Source organism: Pongo abelii, chromosome 7 (assembly GCF_028885655.2).
Source record: "Pongo abelii isolate AG06213 chromosome 7, NHGRI_mPonAbe1-v2.0_pri, whole genome shotgun sequence".
NCBI classification, from domain to species: domain Eukaryota; kingdom Metazoa; phylum Chordata; class Mammalia; order Primates; family Hominidae; genus Pongo; species Pongo abelii.
In genome coordinates, this window is record NC_071992.2 from 70,635,857 (window position 1) to 70,655,977 (window position 20,121).

The window sequence follows — 20,121 nt, forward strand, 5'->3', positions numbered from 1 at the left end:
ACTTTTTATATATAATAAAATACATTATATTTTTAAATAAAATATATTATATTATAAAATATAATATATAACTTGTACATAGCACATATTATATGTAATGTAATATATACATCCTATACATTGTATACATCCTATACATGTATACAATCCTATACATAACCTGTATGTTGTACATAAATATGTATATTGTTTACCTATTGTACTATATGTACATGTATAACTTGTCTATATATTATGTATTATAATAAAATACATTGTATACTTGTATACATAATTTGTACACAATGGAAAACATTTTTAAAATTTTAGACTAAGGGGAACTGAGCACAAAACCTAAGGGCCTCCAAACTCTGATTTTATACATATATAAAATTATATATATATGTATGTAAAATATACCTTTTAAATAAGGTATATATGATGGGAAAATTAAAAATTTGCAAGGGCAAAACCAAAAATAGCTGTAGATGAACACTGTGGTAGTTTAGCCTATTTCTTTTCAGACTTTTTTTCTATTCATTTGTACCTTTTCCCCTCACAAAATGATATCATGCTATATATACTGTTTTTACATTTTTTCACTTAAATATATTGTGAATATCTTTTTATGTCAATAAATATATACGTATTATAATTTAATAGTCACATAGTATTCTTTTGTGTTGAAGTATCATGTTCTAGACCAATTTTCCAAAAGCCAGTTACCAGAAGGGCAATTTGATGTTTTCTCAAATGTTACACCATACCAGAAGACTTGTTTCTTTTAACTACTTGAATATTATTTTTATTTAAAAAACTGTATGCATTTTTAATGTGCTTCTGCTAGTTCTTCAAATGACATATCAACATTGTCTCTGCAATTAGAAAAAATAAAATTTAAATTCATAAGCGTCAAAAAGAAATTGTAAGTGACCAAAGCATTTCCAACACATATGACATGCTTAAACTTTAGTTTCTGAGAAGGTGAAATTAGGATGTGTTAACCTGGCAGCTGTTTGCAAAACCATTTGAGACGAAAGGATAGAACCATCCTGAAATAAGGAAAGGAAGTGTTCCTGTGCATAGGGATACCAGAAAGAAGCAGAAGACTTGAATCTCAAATGTAATAAAAGATGACATTAAGGTTGAAGAATTTTTTAAAAATTAAAATCCTAAAAATGTAAGGAGAGGTAAAGCAAGAAGTGAATTAGGAAACTACAGAAACAACCATATCTCACATTAAACTTAAGCTACTAATTACTAGTAACAGATTAATATAGTTCTAAGAAGACTCAATAATCCTTAGCTTTCTAAAAAATAGAACATTCGTCAAAATCTTTTAAAACAATTTTATATATATATATATATATATATTTTTTTTTTTTTAGACGGAGCCTCATTCTGTTGCCCATCCTGGAGTGCAGTGGTGCTATCTTGGCTCACAGCAACCTCCACCTCTCAAGTTCAAGCAATTCTCCTGCCTCAGCTCCCGAGTAGCTGGGATCACAAGCATGCACCACCACGCCTGGCTAATTTTTGTATTTTTAGTAGAGACAGGGTTTCACCATGTTGGCCAGGCTGGTCTCAAACTCCTAACCTCAGGTGATCCTCCTGCCCTGGCCTCCCAAAGTGCTGGGATTACAGGCATGAGCCACCACACCAGGCCTAAAACAATTATATTTGATAAGAATTATTATACTCGCATGTATATACCAGGGAATACTACACAGCCATAAAAAAGAATGAAATCATGTCCTGGGCAGCAACATGGATACAACTGGAAGCCATTATCCTAAGTGAATTAATGCAGGAACAGAAAACCAAATTGCAGGCTCTCACTTATGAATGGGAGCTAGGCATTGAATACATATGGATGTAAAGATAGGAGCAATAGACACGGGAGACTACTAAAGTGGGGGAGGGAGAAGGGGAGACATTCACCAGAAAACTATTTGGTACTGTGCTCACTACTACCTGGATGGTGGGATCATCTGTACCCCAAACCTCAGCATCTTGCAATATACCCAAGTTACAAACCTGCACATGTACTCCTGAACCTAAAATAAAAGTTGAAATTATTTTTAAAAAAGAATTACTATACTCTTAAGCTAGGAAAGCACCACAACTAATACCAACTGTTATAAACTTAAGCTGTTAAAACTATCCCATCTAATATGACATTACATAAATCTGAAATAATTAAAAGGTACAAATTTTGGTGAACTGATCATCTTGTAAGTTGAAAACCCTCACAGAACTGGCTTTGGTGATGTGAATTTTGAGAGCCGATCTGCATTTATTTAACCAGTGACCTATAATTTGACAAACAAGCCTATTTCTATATGGTATTCCAAACAGTCCCACAATAAGTATTCTCTTCTATAGAGCTTTGTGTAGCCCCCAGTTATTTTATTATAAGTAATTTATTCCAAGAAGTGGTCATGTTGGGTTAAGAAGTGCGTACATTCTAACGGCGTTTAATATGTACTGTCAAGTTAAAGATGGTATCACTTATCCTCTCATGCCAAGCCCAGTGATTTCATTTTATGGTGAGGCAATTACAGTCCAGAGAAAAGAGTGGTTTTGTCGATAATTACAGGACTGTCAAGGCTGGACTCCACTGACAGGCTTCCTGAGTTCACCACTGTCTCATTATCCTCTCTGCATTCCCTTCCAGGCAGAGCCACATTTCCCTTTCAGTTTCTCTGTTCTAGATGCCAATCTTCCATATACCTCTTTAATTGTCTTGCAATTCTTTTCTGGAAACATTCTAGTAAATGCAGTGATTAAAACTGTACCCAGTGCTGCTGCCCCTTCACATTGTGGATAACTACATGACCCCTGGGTCTACCTACGGCTCTGCTTACATTTTGTGGCAAATAATAAAGAAGGAGCTTTGGCCAGGCACAGTGGCTCACACCTGTAATCCCAGCACTTTGGGAGGCCAAGGTGGGCAGATCACAAGGTCAGGAGTTTGAGACCAGCCTGGCCAATGTGGTAAAACCCCATCTTTACTAAAAGTACAAAAATTAGCCAGGCATGGTGGCGAGTGCCTGTAGTCCCAGCTACTCAGGAGGCTGAGGCAGGAGAATCGCTTGAACCCAGGAGGCGGAGGTTGCAGTGAGCCGAGATTGGACCATTGCACTCCAGCCTGGGCAAAAGAGCGAGATCTGTCTCAAAAAAAAAAGAAGGAGCTTCAAATCAGGCAAACACAGCAAACAGAACATAAAAAGAAGTTGGCAAACAGCTTAAGTTTGCCAACAGGGTTTGAATCTTTTCAAATGTAGTCTGTCTTCCATCATTACTGTTTCTTCTTCTTACCCGCTACTCCTTTGCAATCTGGTGTTTAGGTAGGTACAGGGTTGCTGCTGTGCTGTTTGGTAGAAAGAAGCCGTAGGTTCTCTCCATATTCTGTGTATGCTGTTCACCGGCCCGCTAAGATTTGACTGGGCACTGCTGATTCGAGGGATGTTAAATGGACACCCACCGTGCAAGTGCATGCAACTGGGAAACTTGTGGATCCCCTGGAAACCTTGACAGGCAGAATGAGGGGAGCCCTGAGACAGCATCTGGCTGTTTTGTCTTGACACCCCTTTCCTCAGTGCTCAACCCTGCATGAGACATGAAGAGAAGAGAAGAGCCAACTCCTTCTTCAGACCCAGAGACATCCCTCCTGTGTTGAGGGAGGTGCACCCTGTAACTAGCTAGCTAGTCTTAAACCCACTTCCCACCTCACCCCCCTTGCCCAATTGACCCTTAATAGTCAAAGTGGATGGAGGCTGGCAGGCACCTTGGACACAGGTTCTATGCCAGTCTTTACTCTTTCCAACACTCCTTCAGACACCTCTTTCTCACTTCTCCTAAGTCATATCCTCCTCCCTTCTAGGGGGAACCTGATGGCTCACCTTAGTCACAGACAGGAGCTAACACCTAACCATCGAAGCAGCTCTCTGGTGGAGGTGATGCCCACACCATGGACGGAAGCAGCTCCACGGGCCATGGTCGTAGCCTAGAGGTGACGCCCACACCATGGAGGCAGCTCTGTGATCTGAGGGATTCCCAGCACCAAAACAGCATTGCCTTAATTGCCCCCAAACACTGTTCCTATTACACATGACATTTAAACCTTAGGGAGTTATGTTCATAATGTTAGGTTGCCTAAAGAAAAAAACAAAAACAAAAGCAAACTGAAAAAGCCTTAAATAGGGCCTTACATTGCAGGCTGGTCAGATAGAGAAAGCCGTGCTATGGAGCTTGGCCAGCCCGGGTTACCAGCTCACCACCTGTGCCCACCCTGGCTGCTGAGAGATTTTATTGAGGAAAAATATTGGAGAATGTTTGAAAATAATGACCATGGTATGTAAGGCAAAAAATCTTAGTTGTTTAAATAAAGACAGTCTGGCTAAGTCCTTTTCAGTTCTCTCTCTTTTAAAAGTGATTTAGGTGCCGGGCGCAGTGGCTCACGCCTGTAATCCCAGCACTTTGGGAGGCCGAGGCGGGCTTATCACCTGAGGTCAGGAGTTGGAGACCAACCTGGCCAGCATGGTGAAACCCTGTCTGTACTAAAAATACAAAAATTAGTCAGGCATGGTGGCGGACGCCTGTAGTCCCCACTGCTTGTTACTCAGGAGGCTGAGGCAGGAGAGTCGCTTGAACCCAGGAGGCAGAGTTTGCAGTGAGCCGAGATCGTGCCACTGCACTCCAGCTTGGGCAACAGAGGGAGACTCCATCCTAAAAACAAAAAAAAACAAAAAAAAAAACAGGAATTTGGGAAAATTGATGCAAGACCGAACTGCTTGAGTTGGGAATTAATGGGGTTGGTGGTGGAGCTTAGTGCTGGTGTCCTCTCTAAGTCTCTCCAGCGCTGCTGAGGCTGCCAACCAGGCCATTGTGTCCCCATGTCACTTTGATAAGCGGTTTGGAGAAAGCATTCAACTCTTCCGAAGACTTTGTTTCTCTAATCTGAGTCTCCTTTCCTAAAGTAGAGTAAGAAGGACAGTTAAAGAGTATCTAAAGGTTTCTGTGTTGGTGGGCAAAGTAAATCTCTTGAGTTATAGAACTGATACTGAAAGGCAAGTGTGTAGGGAATATACTTTTAGGGACGAATTCCTATAAATGATGCTTGAACCAGGCTTGGACCTAATTTGAAACTCAAGATCACTTTTGTTTCAGATAGACACCACCCACCTCTATTTCCCCAGGCTTCCTTTCTCTTCCTCGTGTCTTTCTAAGCTCTCTAATTCAGAAAACTCTTGGAGTTGGAGCTTCCTCCACAGAGAGGCAGCAAGACCTTGCATCAGTAAAGAAGTGCAGCTTTTAGGCTGGGCGCGGTGGCTCATGCCTGTAATCCCAGCACTTTGGGAGGCTCACGTGGGAGGATCACCTGAGGTCAGGAGTTCGAGACCAGCCTGGCCAATATGGTGAAACCTGTCTCTACTAAAAACATAAAAATTAGCCAGGTGTGGTGGTGGGCACCTGTAATCCCAGCTACCTGGGAGGCTGAGGCAGGAGAATTGCTTGGGCCCAGGAGGCAGAGTTTGCAGTGAGCAGAGATCGTGCCATTGCACTCCAGCCTGGGTGACAGAGTGAGACTCCATCTCAAAAAACAAACAAACAAAAAAGGAGTGCAGCTTTTAGATAGAAGGAATAGGTCCTAGGTTCTACAGCACTGTAGGGTGACTATAATTAAAGACAATGTATTGTATATTCCAAATAGCCGGAAGAGCAAATTTTGAATGTTCCCAACACAAAGAAATAATACATTAAAAATAATAAAAGCAACAAAAAGAGAAAAAGTACAGCTTTGAAGCCAGACCAAGTTCCAGTTGTACCTGAGACCTTTGATTACCTAGCACAGGTTCATCTCTGGGTTTTACTTTCCTCACACACAAAGTACCAGGGATAAAGTAGGCACATACGTGTTTATCCCTTTTCTACCCCCACATCTTTTGTCTCTGACCCTCATAGACATTTATAGCTACTCTGTTTGCTTTAGGTGGGTGACCAGTTGATATTGCAAAGTCAGGCAATAGACCCAGCAGTTGAATTCAGCAATCCAACTCCATAGTCCTTACTTCAGAATATTTTGTGAATTGTATAGTGTCTTCTTTAGGAATTTCAATAGAAAATTTCTATACAGGATCTTTTACCTCACAAGTGGACTTTAGAACCTAACCAACAAGGTGGTGGATGTCCTCTTAGATTTTTTTCCTGTGGACATTAAATATATATACATACATATGGATTGTGTACATATATTAGGTTGGTGCAAAAGTAATTGGCAAAAACCACAATTACTTTTGCATCAGCCTAATTTAAATATGTATATATAATTTTTTCAATCAGCAATTCTTGATTGTTTGATTAAGAATGTCCAAATATACAAATCTCTCTTTTTAACCCACTCATAATGGGTCACTTTGTTCTAACTTAAAGAACTAACCCCTAATGAGGGCATCTAGATTGTCTCTACTATAAGTCATGCTAGTGGGAACATCCTTGTGCCCCTGTGCAGTGTATTTAAAGAACAGATTTTGAGAAGTGGAATTCCAATGCAAGATTGCTTTTTTGTTGAACAGCTGGATAATGGTAAGGCATTGCTAGATTTTATGAAACCAAAACCCTACTGCCTCTGGTAAGAGTGAGTTTTGTTTTGTTTTGTTTTGTTTTTTTGATGGAGTCTTGCTCTGTCACCAGGCTGGAGTGCAGTGGCACAATCTTGGCTTACTGCAACCTCTGCCTCCCAGGCTCAAGGGATTCTCCTGCCTCAGGCTCCTGAGAAGCTGGGACTACAGGCGGGTGCCACCACGCCCGGCTAATTTTTGTGTTTTTTAGTAGAGATAGAGTTTCATCATGTTGGCCAGGCCAGTCTCGAACCCCTGACCTCAGATGATCCACCCGCCTCAGCCTCCCAAAGTTCTGGGATTACAGTTGTGAGCCACCACACCTGGCCAAGGTAAGAGTGATTTTTAAAAACCAAAAAATTATCCCAGAGTCTGGGAATAAAATAAAAGGGATTAAAATCACTCTTCTAATATTCTGAGGCTCTTGAATGAGGATGAACCACCCCTAATGGATATTCGTTCCAATGAAAGAAAGACTTTTTAGAAAGAGAAATCTCCAGCCTCACATTTTCTGGATGGGTCAGTGGATGTTGCTTTGTAATCAAAAGGCTGCCTGGCCATTTGTGTCTCTTTAGACCATATTGTAAAACTTTTGCAATGAACAGACTAGAGTTGTATTTGCTTGTCAAAGCCTCAGTTACTATCTTGTTTTAACCAAATTCTCTACGCATAAAGTATGTCTTTATTTAAAAATGGTTTTGAAGGTACTGCTGACTACATCATCCACAGCACTTGATATAAAGTGCATTATAAGCAAACTTGGAATTCCTGCTGGGGACACACATTCCCATCAGGAACCTGGTCTGCTTCCTCTCTCCTGCTGTGACTCATGACGTCCCTGGCCCTTCCTGCCAGAAAACCCAGGGCAAATGTGCAGGTCAGTTACAGCAGACCTGTTCCCTACAATGTTACCACATTCGCATTTTTCTCATTGCCTTGGCTCTGGTTTTCTGGTTTTATTTTGTTAACTTCATTATTGACTCTTTTGTGGTAAAACATTTTAAAGCTTTTTTCTCTGAGAAAGAGGTAGCCTATAAAAATAATCTCTTTGTTTGGCATTGTTAATAAATAGATGAAACATGCATTTCAAAATAGCCATTGTATGGCAAAGTGGTAAGAGCCCAGGCTGTAGACTTAGCTTCTGACTTAGACTTGAGAGCGCACTCCTGTGTGAGTGAGTCCTAGCCCCACCCCTCCCAGCTATGCTGTGCGCAAGTCTCTTAATCTTTCTGAGCCTCAGTTTTCTCCTCTGTAAAGTCATCTGGCCATATGGTTTCTTCAAGGATTAAATGAGATGCTCAATAAATTATAAATGTGTAATAGAAGAATACTAAGGTGGAAATCATTGTAAAGTGTAGCTCATACCACTTGGAACATGTAACCACTCTCAGTTTTTGTCAGGAGTATATTGTGTTTTCTACATTTCTGGTACTTTCATACAGCATAAGGAATTGCAAGACCTGTTCTGAGTTTGGGTTGCTCATCCCCATGTCACATGGAGGACCTCTCTTGAGGTTTCTGGTGGGAGGGTGTCTGAATGGGGGACCCCAAACACTTTGTGAGCAGAGATCAGCTCTGCCTGAGCAGTGAGGCTATGCTAATTCTCCACATGGCTTTAATTTTTTTAATTTACAGTGCATACATTCGATGTTAAATTATCCATGACAATGGCGGGAAGAAAATAAGCATAAATAAATGGCCATCTGTCGATCTTCCTGTCTTGGATGTCACCACCCCACCCACATCCACCTGCTTTTTGTTTCCGTCCTTCCTTTTCCCAAGACCACTGCCCTTGGACAATTGCCTCCATCTTTTCCTCTGTCCCCTTTAGAGGCTCGGGGATGGATTTCCTTACAGTAGCTCACTCTCCCCCCAACACTTCCTACAGAGTTTCTGCTCAGAAATAAAGATCTCAACATCTGATGCACACTGGATGTTCTCCTGAATAACTACAATACCATCATATTGCACTTACAAAACACAACAACAGTTCCCTGATATCATAATCTCATGTGTAAGTCAATTTCAGCTTCTCCAGTTGTCACATATCACAGCTGTGTGTCCCCCGCCCAGGCCCCCAAGATTCCATCAAGGTTGGTACATTGTCTCTTGGGTCTTCTCTGATATGGAATGGTTCCATCCCTTCCCTTTAGCTAGAGTATCCAGGCAAGTTTTCTTTAGAAAATGGCATATTGTGGGTTTTTCTGATTATCTTATTCCTCTCTTCCCTGTATTTCCCATAAACTGGAAGTTATTTTAGAGGTTTCTGTCTGTTTTAGAACAACAGACCCAGGTGGGTTTTGCCTCCCTTCCTCCTCCTCTCTCACCTTCATCAGGAGGGGTGTTGATGGGCACCTGGGAGTCCCAAGCCCACCAGCCACAGCTGCTCCATGTGTTCTTTTTTTTTTTTAGACCGAGTCTCACTCTGTCACCCAGGCTGGAGTGCAGTGGTGTGATCTCTGCTCGCTGCAACCTCTGCCTCCTGGGTTCAAGTGATTCTCCTGCCTCAGCCTCCTGAGTAGCTGGGACTACGGGCGACCATCACCACGCCGGCTAATTTTTTGTATTTTTAGTAGAGACGGGGTTTCACCATGTTGGCCAGGCTGGTCCCGAACTCCTGACCTCGCGATCCGCCCACCTCAGCCTCCCAAAGTGCGTTCATTCTTACTCTTTGAGCGCCTGCGTGGAGCTGTTTTAGGCGCTGGGGGTACTGCACTGAGCAAAGTAGAGGGAAGCTGTCCCAGTCAGCTTAGATGCTAGCTTAGGGAGCTGACCCTAAATAAACTGATACATGATGGAACGTGGGTGGTAAACCAGACAAGAGTGAGAATTAGTGCAGACCTGTCTGGGGCGATAACATTTCTGTAGGATCTGAGAAAGAGAGAGAGAGAGAGAGGGAGAGGGAGAGAGAGAGAGATGGAGTGAGGGAACGCTGGAGCGAGCAGTGAGGGCAGGGGAACTGCAGGAACGCGGTGGGGTGGGGACAGTGGATTCCCTGTGCCCTCGTTGTGGCGCGGCTCAGTCAGGGCTGGGCCCGTGCTGGGAGGGAGCTGGATCGAGCAGCCCGGTGCGCTGTGGGTTGGCTGCACCCATGCACGGCTCCTGCCCCGGAGCTCGCGGTGTGCGCAGGGTCCTCGTGCTGCTATTAACGTATTTGCCCATTTGTAAAGCACGATTTTAAGGGATGATGAGTTAAACACCGCTTTTTCGGGAGGGTGACGGGGCGTGGGAGGGATGAGACTGGTGAAAAAAGAACTCCCATGCTTACTTAGAGATCAACTCTAAACCCATGGCCATTTCAGAAACCTTAGCGTATAGAAAAATGTGCTGTTTTGAATCAAAGAAGTACTTGCTTCCCCTTTATTTTGGGAACTGCAGCTCGCTAGTTTCAGAAAGAGGTGTGGCTGCTCTTTAGAGGCTTCATACCTCAAGTAATGAAATGATAAACAAGTCGAAGTTCCTAGACCAACTGGAAGCCTGCAGGAAAAAACGCAGGCCTGGACGCGTGGCAGCGATGCAGGAGAGGGCCGAGTTCCCAGAAGAGCTCTTGAGGTTTCTTAGTACAATTCCTCCCCCACGAGGTATTGCCTAATCACACCACCTCTCCCCCTTCCCCAAACTCCTGTCATCTCTCCTTCCTCTAGACTTAACTCTAAGCCCTAGGCACCAGATTTGGCAGTGCTTCAGAATTACACATCACATGGGGAGCGCCATGCTCCCACTGTGCCCCAGAAGAGTTTCCCGGACAGTGTCCAGAGAATCTATTCGGTGAGAACCACCTTCTAATGAAGTTTATGAGATTTTATTTTTTTATTATTTATTTGTTTATTTTTGAGACGGAGTCTTGCGCTGTCGCCCAGGCAGGAGTGCAGTGGCGCGATCTTGGCTCACTGCAACCTCCCCGTCGCGGGTTCAAGCGATTCTCCTGCCTCAGCCTCCCGAGTAGCTGGGACTACAGGCGTGTGCCACCACGCCCAGCTAATTTTTGTATATTTAGTACAGATGGGGTTTCACCATGTTGGCCAGGATGGTCTCCATCTCTTGACCTCGTGATCCGCCTTCCTTGGCCTCACAAAGTGCTGGGATTACAGGCATGAGCCACCGCGCCCGGCTGTTTTGTTTTTAATGCATAGATTTTACCCAATACTGTAAGACAAGAACTGTGTCTGATTCAAATGTTCAAAATCACCTTTGCAGTCCCCAGTGTGTGTGTGTAGTGCTCAGCCGTCCTGCGTTAATGGAATCGCTGGATGACAGAGTTCATGTTTAGATGTGCACCGTGTGTTGTTCTGCCCTGGTCAGGCACCAGCCCCCTTCTTGCCACGGTGGCTTTCCTCCACCGTCCTAGCATGGCTTGCGGAGGCCATTATTTTGCTTTTACCTGAGCTAGTACTCCTGGTTTCCTGACTCAGGTAGCTTACTGGGTAGCCCTACTGGATTTGATCTGAATGTTTTCATGAGTATCTTCTCTCCCATAAGTGTGTTTCCTCAATTCATTTCCAGTCTTGATGAAAGCCAGGCCATCTTCCTAGGCCCCCAGCTATGTTTAACTGGAGCCAGGTTCTGTAGATTCTAGCTCTTCATCACCTGCCGTTGAAGTCTCAAGGCCCCCCACCCCACTCCACCTTGCACACTGCAGATTGGATGTGTCACTTGTCTTCAGGGTAAAAAATCAACTACTCAGCATCACATCCAGCATGGGCCTCCCTCTCTGGCCCTGACTCCTGACCTTCCCTACCTGCTCCTTGACTGCAGTGTTTAGTGTTGTAGATAGAGTTCATTTTCTGAAGAGATTAGGTTGATCTAGCTCTCTGAAGGGGCCATGTTATCTTGAGCTCATGGTGGTTGCATGTGAAGTTTCTTCTTCCTGGAATCTCTTTGCTGACTTTGCAACCTGGCTGCCATCCCTCCCATTTCAACTCACAGAGCATTTCCTTTAGGAAGCTTTCCCTGACCACCTCCTTTTCCTCTTGCCTGAGTTACATGTCCTTTCTTAGATCCTGTGGGTCCTCTGTCGTCGAGTCTTTACACATCTTTGCACAAGAATACGAGCAGAGTTAGAGCTGGATTTTGTCTGGGTGATGGAAAATTAGTGCTCAATAAATATTTGTTGAGTGAATGAATGGACAGGCAAACCTATTTGGGAACAGTATTCACATTTGAGTTTATTAATCTATATATGATAAAGAATAAAAGTATATTTTTTCTACTCTTTTTTACTGGAGAGATTTTGATGGCTTGAAGCAGTTCTGGAATGGTAAAACAATGTCATTGCTTTTATGTTTCAACAGGAAATATGGGATGTATAAAATCAAAAGGGAAAGACAGCTTGAATGACGATGGAGTAGATTTGAAGACTCAACCAGTACGTAATACTGAAAGAACTATTTATGTGAGAGATCCAACGTCCAATAAACAGCAAAGGCCAGTAAGTAGATAGTCTCAGGGGAGAATTCCCACAGCAAGATCAAAGCATGGCTACATAATTTAAACACCAATCTGTAATATGTGCATTCAAAAAAATTCCATTGATTACTTGGTCCTCAAATAATTTTTGATATGCTTTGTAACTTAATCCTTTGAAGAATGTATAAACATTTTAGGGATAACTAGGCCACTCATTGTGCAATTAAAAGGGCCTTTGGTCACATTCTTTTGTGTGAAGAAAGCCATCTTTCATATTACTGGTGCAAAGACCCCACTATATATATGTATGTGTGTATATATATAGTGTATATATATATATACTATACACACGTATATATATATATAAGTATATATATATACACGTATATATAGTATATATATATATACGTGTATATATATATATATACACACACACACACATATATATATATATAGGCTTGTGTGACTCAAGATAGTAGTGAGAGGCCGGGCACGGTGGCTCACGCTTGTAATCCCAGCACTTTGGGAGGCTGAGGCGGGTGGATCACTAGGTCAGGAGTTCGAGACCAGCCTGGCCAACACAGTGAAACCCCGTCTCTACTAAAGTTACAAAAATTAGCTGGGCACGGTGGCGGGCGCCTGTAATCCCAGCTACTCGGGAGGCTGAGACAGGAGAATTGCTTGAACCTGGGAGGCAGAGGTTGCAGTGAGCCAAGATCGCACCACTGCACTCCAGCCTGGGTGACAGAAAAAGACTCTGTCTCAAAAAAAAAAAAAAAAGATGTAGTGAGATTAGCTCAGTGGTTTAGAAGCAAAAGGAAACGTGGGATGCAAGTCAGAAACTAAAATAGGTGCTAATGTGTCTTTTGTTGTATCATACTTTATCCTGTCCTGTCATTTCTTCAATTAATTCAAAATAGTACAGATCCTGAAGTTGTCATCTGTTATTTTAGTGAATTAAAATATTAAGGAAAAACACCTCTAATTCTGTCCCCTAACCTTAGAGAAATAGCTGGACTAGAAATATTTTATGAGTGATGTGCTATTTGGTGTATTTCGGAAATACTTGGCAAAAAAAGAACTGACATCACATTTTATGGAAAGGAAGAACAGAGCTTTGAACAATTATAACCTGAAATCTACTTCATTTCAGAGCTTATATCCTTTGCGTATGTGTATTCTCTCACTCTATACATGTATATTGCCCATAGCCTGCTTTCTATGGAATTCTGCAGCATTTAAGCTGGAAACAGCTTATTCCAGATTAGCCCAAATGCCATTATTAAGAATTTTCAGGCTGGGCATGGTGGTTCATGCCTGTACTTTGGGAGGTCACGAGGTCAGGAGTTTGAGACCAGCCTGGCCAACATGGCGAAACCTCGGTTCTATTAAAAGTACAAAAATTAGCCAGGTATGGTGGTGCGTGCCTGTAGTCCCAGCTACTCGGGAGGCTGAGGAAGAAGAATTGCTTGAACCCAGAAGGTGGAGGTTGCAGTGAGCCAAGATTGCGCTACTGCACTCCAGCCTGGGTGACAGAGCGAGAATCTGTCTCAAAAAAAAAAAAAAAAAGGCATTTTTATAGTTTCTCTAGTCTGACATGTTTTTAAATGCTCGGGTGTTTTAGAAATGTATTCCCATTATCAAGCCTTTCTGCCTGCCCTTCCCTCAATGTGTCCCCATTATCCTGAAGGTAGGAAATATCTGCCATGTATCAAAGTCACGTGTCATCATTGAGATGAAGAAATCAACATTGGTCTTAAGAAGTGGAGATAGGCCAGGCATGGTGGCTCATGCCTGTAATCCCAGCACTTTGGGAGGCCAAGGCAGGTGGATCACCTGAGGTCAGGAGTTCAAGACCAGCCTGGCCAACATGGTGAAACCCCATCTCTACTAAAAATACAAAAATTAGCTGGGCATGGTGGCGCATGCCTGTAAACCCAGCTACTCGGGAGGCTGAGGCAGGAGAATTGTTTGAACCAGGACCCGGGAGGGAGAGGTTGCAGTGAGCCGAGATCATGCCACTGCACTCTAGCCTGGGCTACAGAGCGAGAGTCTCCAAAAAAAAAGGAAGTGGAGATAAAGAGTGGATATATCATGCTATTAAGTTGTCATACATGATGTTTCTTGATAAATTAACATTGTAATTTTATATATAGAAAATATATGTACTTAAAATGTATAAGAATATTAATAGATTTAATAAATTGTGTGATTATAAATATAAAATTTAAAAACCTATTACAGGCAGTGAAAAAACATTACATAAGTATATACAGATATAGAACCATATAATATATAAATATGATTAATAGAAAATAAAATAAGAGAAATTAGTCACAAATAGTCTTCTTATAGACATCAGAGTTCTCAAAAAAGATCTGATTTTTCTCATACCATATGCTATAGATTTTGTATGTTTTAAAACACAAGTTTTTTCGTTTTGCATTTATTTATTCATTTATTTATTTTGAGGTGGAGATTTGCTCTTGTTGCCCAGGCTGGAGTGCAATGGCACCATCTCAGCTCACTGCAACCTCCTCCTCCTGAGTTCAAGCGATTCTCCTGCCTCAGCCTCCCGAGTAGCTGGGATTACAGGCATGCACCACCATGCCTGGCTAATTTTTGTATTTTTAGTAGAGACGGGGTTTTGCCATGTTGGCCAGGCTGGTCTTGAACTCCTGACCTCAAGTGATTCACCCACCTTGGCCTCTCAAAGTGTTGGGAATACAGGCGTGAGCCACCACACCCAGCCTGTTTTTTGTTTTTAAATGATGAACAAAGATGTCCTTTATTCAGAAAAGTCAAGGAGAATAGTGTGCAAACCCACGCACCACTTTTTCCTCTTGTTCAAAGTAAAGGGGATTAAAAATCAAGTTAGAAAGCAGAAGTAGTAAACGCTCTTGAAGTCTTTCAATTCCCTCCTGTATACCATTTTTTGCCCCTTCTGTGGTCACAGATGCCCTCAACTCATGAGCCAGTTAGCTTGGCCTTATTCCATGGCCATAACCAACACTCTCAGCCCTGGCCAGATATGCCAAAATGCACGCTATGAATTGATTAAAAGGGGAATTTGATGAGAAGGTGAGGTAGGGTTGATGCAAATTCAACAACATTCTAGAAAAAGCCATTTTAAGGAAAAATCTAGAGCAAAACACATATACGCAAAACAATATGTGTATATGTGTTTTGGTCTTATAAAAAGCATATTAAAATGTTTGTAAGTTAAGGGCTTTTTGATATTTGAAAAATCAGCTTGCTGCTTTTAAAATGATGTAATTAGTTTCTAGTCTTCTAGTTATTTCCTCTAAATCACATAAAATAGATCATATATCCCAATTATGCAAATCTGAATGACTAAAAAATCAACATAAAACTTCCTGACATAAACATTTGAAGGATAGTATGCAGCCATGGGTTTTTCTGGTACCACAATGTAGTAATTTTTCCTGTCTCACTGAATTGGAGATTTTATGGGCTTTCATCAGAAATTTAAATTTCAGTCCAAACTGTTTTGGTCCCATTCTATGAAGCCACTTTAATCAAAGAGAAACAGAAAAGTTACATGGCTTGTGGTATAGGCCTCTGACAGCATCTATCTTACAAGAGGCCGAGAGGCCTCACACAGCCTCACGTGGCACTGTGAGAAAAGGAATTTGATTTTAAAGGTAATTGAGGTGGCCTTTTGTGCCACCAAATCCTTCCCAATAACTCACCCCCCACTGAAATAACAGGGGATGCTATCTGTTCCTGTGATGGAGTCAGGGTCAGCGCAAGAAAGCCTGGATGGGATGGGACTTGCTGTCAGTCAGCCTCCAGGGACAGAGCCCTGACCATGCAATTTTATACAACTGGGGAAGCCTCAGATGGGCAGTCCCGGGCTGGGACGGCACCTCCACAAAATCACCAGGGTCATGCCACTTCCGTCTCCATCCTGCTGCCCCTGGTATTTGCTTTCTATGTGAAGACTCCAGCCTTCACTTGTTTCTAGGGAGAGAGAAAAAGAGGCAAGGGAAAAGGGGAGCTGACAGCAAAGCCCTGCACAACCGATCTGCAGACCAAAACTCCTTCTGCCCTCTGCCCTGGGCTAGAGAATTTGGAAGCACATTCATTGAGCTGGGCAAACTGCCACCCCAAATGATATTAGGGTTCTGTCACCAAATAAGAGGAGGAGCTAGGATGAGGTGAGCACCTAGCAGCCCCTGCCCAGAACCTCGCTCCCTTCCTGCCACCCACAGCAAGTAATAAAGACCCCTGTCACTGGCTGAGCAGGGCAGGACACACCTCTACAGGTTTTTCCCTATGTGCTCCTGTTCTTTCTAACTTAATAAATGAACCCATCCTAACAGCATCTGCTACTGTTACAAAAATCATATACAACATGAATGTGAGTAAGAAAAGCTAAACAGAATTTTTTTTTCTAACAAATATTCTCTCGTAGGTTCCAGAATCTCAGCTTTTACCTGGACAGAGGTTTCAAACTAAAGGTATGTTTTCATAGCAACATAGTTGAAATTTTTTTTCTTTACTATTAGAGCTTCTATAAAGTGATTGTCCTAAATGTTTTTTTTTTTTATTGTGGGACATATATAACATAAAAAATTTACCCTCTTAACTATTTTTAAGTATACATTTCAGCGGCATTAGGTACATTCACATTGTTGTACAACCAATACCACCCGCCATCTCCAGAACACATCTTCTCAAACTCCATACCTATTAAACAATAAGTCCCCATCTTCTCAAACTCCATACCCGTTAAACAATAAGTCCCCATTGCCTCCTCCCCCAGCCGCTGGCAACCTCCGCTCTTTCTGTCTTTATGAATTTCTCTACTCTTAGGTACCTCCTAGAAGTGAAATCATACAGTAATTGTCCTTTTGTGTTTGGATTATTTCACTTAGCGTGATGTCCTCAAGGTTCATCCATGCTGTAGAAAGTGTTAGAATTTATTTCCTTTTAAGAGTGAATAATATTTCCTTGTAAGTATATGCCCTGGCTGGGTGCAGTGGCTCACACCTGTAATCCCAGCATTTTGGGAGGCCGAGGTAGGTAGATCACCTGTGGTCAGGAGTTCGAGACCAGCCTGGTCAACATGGTGAAACCCCGTCTCTACTAAAAACACAAAAAATTAGCCAGGCGTGGTGGTGGGCACCTGTAATCCCAGCTACTGGGGAGGCTGAGGCAGGAGAATAGCTTGAACCCAGGAGGTAGAGGTTGCTGTGAGCTGAGATTGCACCATTGCACTCCAGCCTGGGCAAAAAGAGCGAGACTCCGTCTCAGAAGAAAAAAACCAAAATGCTGCATGATGTTTATCCATTCCTCCATCAATAGACGTTTGCATTATTTCCACATCTTGGCTATTTTGAATAATCCTGCTGTGAACATGGGTGTATAATTTCTTAAATATAGAGTTGTATTTATAGTTTTAGATTTAAGTGATTTGCAATAACAAATACTGGACACAGTGTATACAGCAAGGTACTCTCTGTGGGCCGTGCAGACCCTGAGCCCACTAGGCAGGAAGCACATGTCCTTCTTCCAGTCGCCCCCTCTTAGTGCTTCCTGTCATCCTTTGTGCCCCATGAGGTTTGTTAAAATGCTTCTGCTGATGGATTCTTACAGGTGTTCTCTTGTGTTCATCTTTAGATCCAGAAGAACAAGGAGACATTGTGGTAGCCTTGTACCCCTATGATGGCATCCACCCGGATGACTTGTCTTTCAAGAAAGGAGAGAAGATGAAAGTCCTGGAGGAGTAAGTGCTCTCAAGCACCCCACAGCTGCTCGTTTCCTCGGGCCACTGAGCCCTGCAGGCTGTCCCCTTGTCTTGCTTCTGGTGCTACAGCCATAGTCCGGCCCCTTTCTTGTAATGGGCATGAGGCCTCCTTGCTACCCACAGGGAGTGGGCAGTGGAAGGAATAGAGCCAAAGGGATTTTCCTTTTAAGTCCGTCTGTGAGCACACTGCAGGGGTTTTTCCCCTTGAAGACAGACAGTGGTTTTTCTTTAAAACAATTTTTTTTTTGAGATGGGATCTCTCTCTGTCATCCAGGCTAGAATGCAATGGCATGATCATAGCTCACTGCAGCCTTGAACTCCTAGGCTAAAGCAATCCTCTCACCTCAGCCTCCTGAGAAGCTAGGACTACAGGCATGTGCCACCATGCCTGGCTAATTTTTAAAATTTTTGTAGAGATGGGATCTTGTTATGTTGCCCAGGCTGGTCTTGAACTCCTGCTGTCAAGCAGTTCTCCTGCCTCGGCCTTCCAAAGTGCTGGGATTACAGGTGTGAGCAACCACACCCAGCCTGGTTTCTTTCTTTATCCACTCTTGCCACCTTAAGAAATTTGGGTCTGTGTGGCCCATGCATGATACTTGAAATGTCACTTTTCTTTTGTTATATTACTCATGTTTAGACTGGGTTCATGGGCCCAGCCTAGTTTGAGTTCTAAGGGTACTGAGCTACAGCAGCTGTGTTGGAAAATTCTCAACTCAGCAGCTGCCATGCTTTTGTGAGGACGCCTGAGTGTCGTCATCTCCTCAACCCCCTCTTGCTGACTCAGACATGTGGCAGTGTCAGACCATAGGCATGCAGGACAGTGCTTAGAATAAGAAACTCCAGTTGCTTTAATTCTAGCTTGCTTTTCTTACTAATCTTGCATTAAATGTCACTGTGACCTGCCAAATAGGGTTTGAGGGGGAGACTCCCTTATTAAGGACAAGGTGTTCCGTGATTGAGAGCAATGTTGCTTATGGGTTGAACAGGAACTTAAGCCTGATCCTGGCCCTGCCACTTGATAGCTGTATGACCTTGACAAGACCCTTAAACTTTATACCTTGGTTTCTTTACTTATAAAATGGGAATGACAGTACCTAGATCATGGGGTTGATGTGAGCATGATGCATGTGTTTAAACATAACATAAGCAAAGAGGAGGCAGAGCTTAGTATTAGTTCTAGTTGCCTTCGTGCCTTACAGAGAAGGATCCTGTCTGTGTGTGGAATTTATAGAGGAATGCAGTTAAGGCTCAAAGGGACCCATTCCTTCCCCTGTTACCAGCTTACCTGCTTGCTTCTTCCGGTGCTCATCCTTGCCTCCTCCTGGCTCCATGCCTGCCTTTCTGCTGAGGACTCGAGCATGGTGATGGAGCTCACTTGCTTGGAATTGTCTTATGGTTTTCTTCTTTTCATGGTGTCCATCTCTATGATAACTAGATGTTTGAACAAAGGAGTTTATAATGCATGAACTATGGACCAGTATTCCCTTGACTCTCATTTCTATAAGGATTTGAAAGCATTTCTTAGCTATCCTGGGGCAAGTTACAAACCTTTTGTTTCTGTGAGATGGGAGCCATTTGTACCAACTCTTCTTTGTGCACCCCTGATCACAGTGATGCATGCTTTAGTTGTAAGGCTGTTTTCATTTGCTTTTGTCTCTAAACATATTTTAATTCCATCACGAAGAGTGAATTTTCCCACTGGATTCTGGGGTTCCAGAGATGTTCTCCACCCGCCTTCACCATCCTAAACAAACATCTTGAGACAATTGCTATTGTAGCTGTTGAGTCTTGGATATAAACACTTTTTTCCTTTTATTTTTAGTTGACATGGAATAATTATATGCAGTCATGGGATACAGAGTGATATTTTGATACATGTATGCAGTGTGTATGGATCAAATCAGCGTAATTAGCATATCCATCATCTGGAACATTTATTCTTTCTTTGTGTTGTGAACATTCAAAACCCTCACTCCTGGCTTCTTTTCTTTCTCTCTCTCTCTTTTTAATAGCTTTATTGAGAATTCACAATACCATACAATCCATCTACTTAAAGCCTACAATTCAGTGATTTTTTAGTATAGTCACAGAATTGTGCAATCATCACCACAATCCATTTTAGAACATTTTAAATACCCCACAAGGAAACCCTGTACCCCTTAGCTGTCACCTCAATTCTCCCATTCTCTGCAGCCCTAGGAAACCACGAATCTACTTTTTATCTCTGAAGACTGACCTATTCTGGATATTTCACGTAAATGGAATCATACAATATGTGGTCCTTTGTGGCTGCCTTCTTTTATTTAGCGTAATGTTTTCAAAGTTCATCCCTGTTGTAGC

The 20,121-nt window shown here is 42.5% G+C and overlaps 1 protein-coding gene across 2 annotated transcripts in view; it reads left to right on the forward strand.

Moving 5' to 3' along the window:
- LYN (LYN proto-oncogene, Src family tyrosine kinase) overlaps positions 1 to 20,121 on the forward strand; it is a 133,070-nt gene that overhangs the window by 51,549 nt on the left and 61,400 nt on the right. Inside the window, exons 2-4 of one of the 2 annotated variants that reach the window (XM_002819091.6) lie at positions 11,894 to 12,030; positions 16,447 to 16,492; positions 17,655 to 17,760. In XM_002819091.6, the coding sequence (XP_002819137.1) occupies positions 11,899 to 12,030; positions 16,447 to 16,492; positions 17,655 to 17,760 (284 nt within the window). In that variant the 5' untranslated portion in view covers positions 11,894 to 11,898. The remainder of the gene's footprint in view (positions 1 to 11,893; positions 12,031 to 16,446; positions 16,493 to 17,654; positions 17,761 to 20,121) is intronic. The other variant, XM_003777252.5, reaches the window with a different exon arrangement.